General features: G+C 55.2%; 1 protein-coding gene across 1 annotated transcript; it reads left to right on the top strand.

Annotated features, from left to right (window-relative positions):
* Positions 1 to 462: 462 nt before the first annotated feature.
* On the top strand, positions 463 to 1,896 carry LOC119356422 (E3 ubiquitin-protein ligase ATL4-like). Its single transcript, XM_037623377.1, has one exon. The coding sequence runs from the start codon at positions 502 to 504 to the stop codon at positions 1,522 to 1,524; it is 1,023 nt and encodes a 340-aa protein (XP_037479274.1). The 5' UTR covers positions 463 to 501; the 3' UTR covers positions 1,525 to 1,896.
* The last annotated feature ends 1,467 nt before the right edge of the window (positions 1,897 to 3,363 follow it).

Genomic DNA, 3,363 nt, shown 5'->3' with positions numbered 1-3,363 from the left:
TTCCATTGGATTAGCTCGAGTTGTTTGCAGTTTTCTGGGCCTGAGAGCACGTCACAGGCGTGCCTAGCCTAGCGAAGCAGGCTGCTACCTACGTGTAACGTGCCTCGTGGAAAATGGGCACGCAAATTATTTCCCGGCGACAATTTTGCTCGAACAGGGGGCGGTGCTTTACGTTACTCCACCTGGGATAAGAGTACAGCTTACAAACTACTCCTTCACTTCACTTCACTCTTGGAGTGGAGTAGAAATCATGAAATGTAGAGGTGAATTGGTCATCTGATTTGGCCGCCTGGGGATCATCTGATGGCACCTGATCTGACCGGTCACCGGTATTTACTCCCGGCCCCTGCCTCCGCGCCCCGGTTACACGACCCGACCCGACCCGATCCACCGCGCAGCCCAACCTCGCGGATAAAAGGCGCGAGACCTCCGCCCCCTCACCGGTTAAGCCAACTCCATCTCCAACCCCCACCACCCCACCCAGCCAAAGCCTCCACCGTGATGTCATCCTCTTTCCCGGCTCCCCCGCCGCGGTACGCCGACGACCCCGGCACCTCCGTGTCGTCGTGCATCCTCATCATCCTCGGGCTCTTCGCCTTCGTCGTCGTCGCCTCCTGCTCCATCAGCGCCTGCCTCGGCCGCCGCTCCAACCGCGAGCGGCCGTCTCCCCCGCCCTCACCGCCGCCCGGGGCGCACCGCCAAGACGACGACTGGACGGCGGAGGGGAAGAAGGATCTGATCGACTCGCTGCCCCGGTTCACGATGGCGTTGGCCCTGGCGGCGCTTCCCAAGAGCTCCCCGGACTGCGCCGTCTGCCTCTCGCCCTTCAGGCCCGAGGCCGAGCTGCGGCTGCTCCCGGCGTGCCGCCACGCGTTCCACGCCGTCTGCGTCGACGCCTGGCTCCGCACCACCCCGACCTGCCCGCTCTGCCGCGCCACCGTCGCGCCCCCGCACCCCTCCATCGCCGCCCTCCTCGCCGCCGAGCAGCCGCCGCCGACGCCGGAGCCTGCTGCCGCGAGGGGCAGGGACCGCTCCAGGAGGTTCCGCGTCGAGATGGGCAGCGTCAGCAGCCGCGGCGGGTCGCCGGCCACTTCCACCGCCAGCGACGACAGCCGCACCTACTCGCTCGGATCCTTCGAGTACCACATCGACGAGGAGGTCGAGGCCGTCGTGTCCCGCATGGTGCGTGCCGCGTCCACGGCCGACACCATCAAGGATGAGAAACCAGCAGCCCAGGGGTCGCCGTCGCCGTCGCCGCCCGGCGAGGCGGTGGCCGAAGCGGCAGGGACGCCGCCGCGCGGCTGGCTGCGGGAGTGCATGGACCGCGTGGCCTCCTCGGCGTCATCCTTCTCCTACTCCCTCTCTGCCCGGTGGAGCCAGAGCCAGCAGGGCCACAGGCAGGAGGAGCCGTGGCTGTGGGACGCAGAGGCGGCAACGGTGCCGCCGCCGCCGCCGCCGCCGGGGTCGGACGAGGAGGTGGAGACGACGTTCATGGTGCTGTACCGGTGGATCGCCGCCGTCTGAACTGAACATAATGAGTGAAAGTACCGGGGCCGTCGTCAGGTCAGGTGAATCCAACGTTTTGGAAGCTTCTGTTGACCCTGGCACAGAATGTAGGTGCACATAGGAGTTGGGATCTTGGAACATGAGCAGAGAATTGCAGGCAAGGGTAGATTTGTTCCTTTCTCTAGACTAGCTTTTACCTTACCATGGATGTAGCTGTGCCATGGAGAGTATGTGCGTGTGTGTGGCGACTAGCGACATGTCAGTATAGGTGCTACCATGCAGTCTTTACCTCAAGGGCAGAGGGGAAAATGGTGCTGAAAATTGGGATCAAAATCCGCTGGATTGGTTCGCTCTACTCTTGCAATGTTATAATATCGTACTATATCTAATATCGGATTCTTAGGGTTAAAAGTAAATGCAATTGATATCTGTCAGGAGAACTAGGCAGCAACCTGGATAAGGGTCGTAGTGACGCACCATGCGCCCATAGTTCAACTCTTGTCGGGAGTGGATTTCTGGCGCCTTATCCGGGTGGGCTCTTTCTATAAAATATGTCCTGACTGACAAAGGGAAAGCATTGATTACTGGATTTATTCACCATATTCTTTGAATGTGGTGATATTCAATTGAATGCCTTGGGTTGAAACAACATTGGTGCCCGTCAGGCTTAGCAAAGAACATCTCGGGATTCAGATCTTCGAACCCTGTGCGAAGAATTGAAGGGCAAGGGTAGATTTGTTCTTTTATGTAGACTAGTTTTATCACATGTAGTTGCTAGATGTACTCCACTCGTGTGTGTGTGTGTGTGTGTGTGTTGCAACTAGCAACATGTCAGTCCAAGTGTCACCATGCCGTGTGAAGGGCGTGCACGGGGGAGGGGGTACTGAAAACTGAAATCCGTTGGACTTATTCGCTCTACTCTTTCAATCTTGTGATATCTTATTCACATTCTTGACATTTGATATCGGTCGGGTTGGCAAAAGGCATGCACCGATTCTTGAAGTTATTTTTGGTGTGATGATACCTAATTTTTTATTATTGAGCTAAAAATATCAATATATCTGTCAAAAACAACAACAAATGATATTTGTTAGGTTGGAAAAAGACATCCAATCATCCACTGAATTGAATAGCTAGTGAACACGTGGTGTTGTACTGCGGTTTGAAAGCCCCCCACGGCCCCCTCCAGGTCACTCTCTGAGGAGCATCACAGGCAGAACCTAGGTCGCCGCCAGCAACCATTCCCCTCCTGCTCCCCTCCCCTTGCCATCGTTAGAGGGCGCCGCCGAGCAAAGCCGACAAAAGGTTTAATGATGACAGAGCCTTTTTTGTTGCGCCTTCGGAGGATCTGGAATGGGGGTTACTGATGGATTTGCTCATCGGTGGGCCAAGCTTTCAATTCGGGTTAGCAATAGGCACCCACCGGCTATTGGATTTATTCGCTCTATTCTCAACGTGGTGATATCCATTTTTGAATTCTTTGGGTTGAAATAACATTGATGTCCGTCGGGTTGGCAAAGGGTATCCACTGCATTGAATAGCTAGCGAACACGGGCGGTGTCGTCTGCACCCCCCTTTTTAGTGCTCCACTGAGTCACAAAGATAAGAAAGCACATACCACTTTCCAGAGTCATACACACCTAATTATGTTCGCATGTTTCTCGTGCACACATTCGGTCTTCAACACAAGAAAGTCGCGGTTGCTATTGATAAATTTCCTGAGAAACGAATTGAAAGCTATCCTCAAAGTTGGATCTTGGAACATGGGAAGAGAACTAAAGGGCAAGAGTTGATTTGTACTTTCTACAGATTAGTTTTACCAAGGATGTAGAGTTGTCATATGTACTCAACTCGTGT

This window comes from Triticum dicoccoides, chromosome 2A (assembly GCF_002162155.2).
Source record: "Triticum dicoccoides isolate Atlit2015 ecotype Zavitan chromosome 2A, WEW_v2.0, whole genome shotgun sequence".
In the NCBI taxonomy this organism is placed as follows: Eukaryota; Viridiplantae; Streptophyta; class Magnoliopsida; order Poales; family Poaceae; genus Triticum; species Triticum dicoccoides.
This window is presented reverse-complemented; position numbering and strand designations above follow the sequence as displayed.

Coding starts and splice junctions, on each gene's coding strand:
- LOC119356422 (XM_037623377.1), top strand. CDS start 502: ATGTCATCCTCTTTCCCGGCTCCCCCGCCGCGGTACGCCGACGACCCC.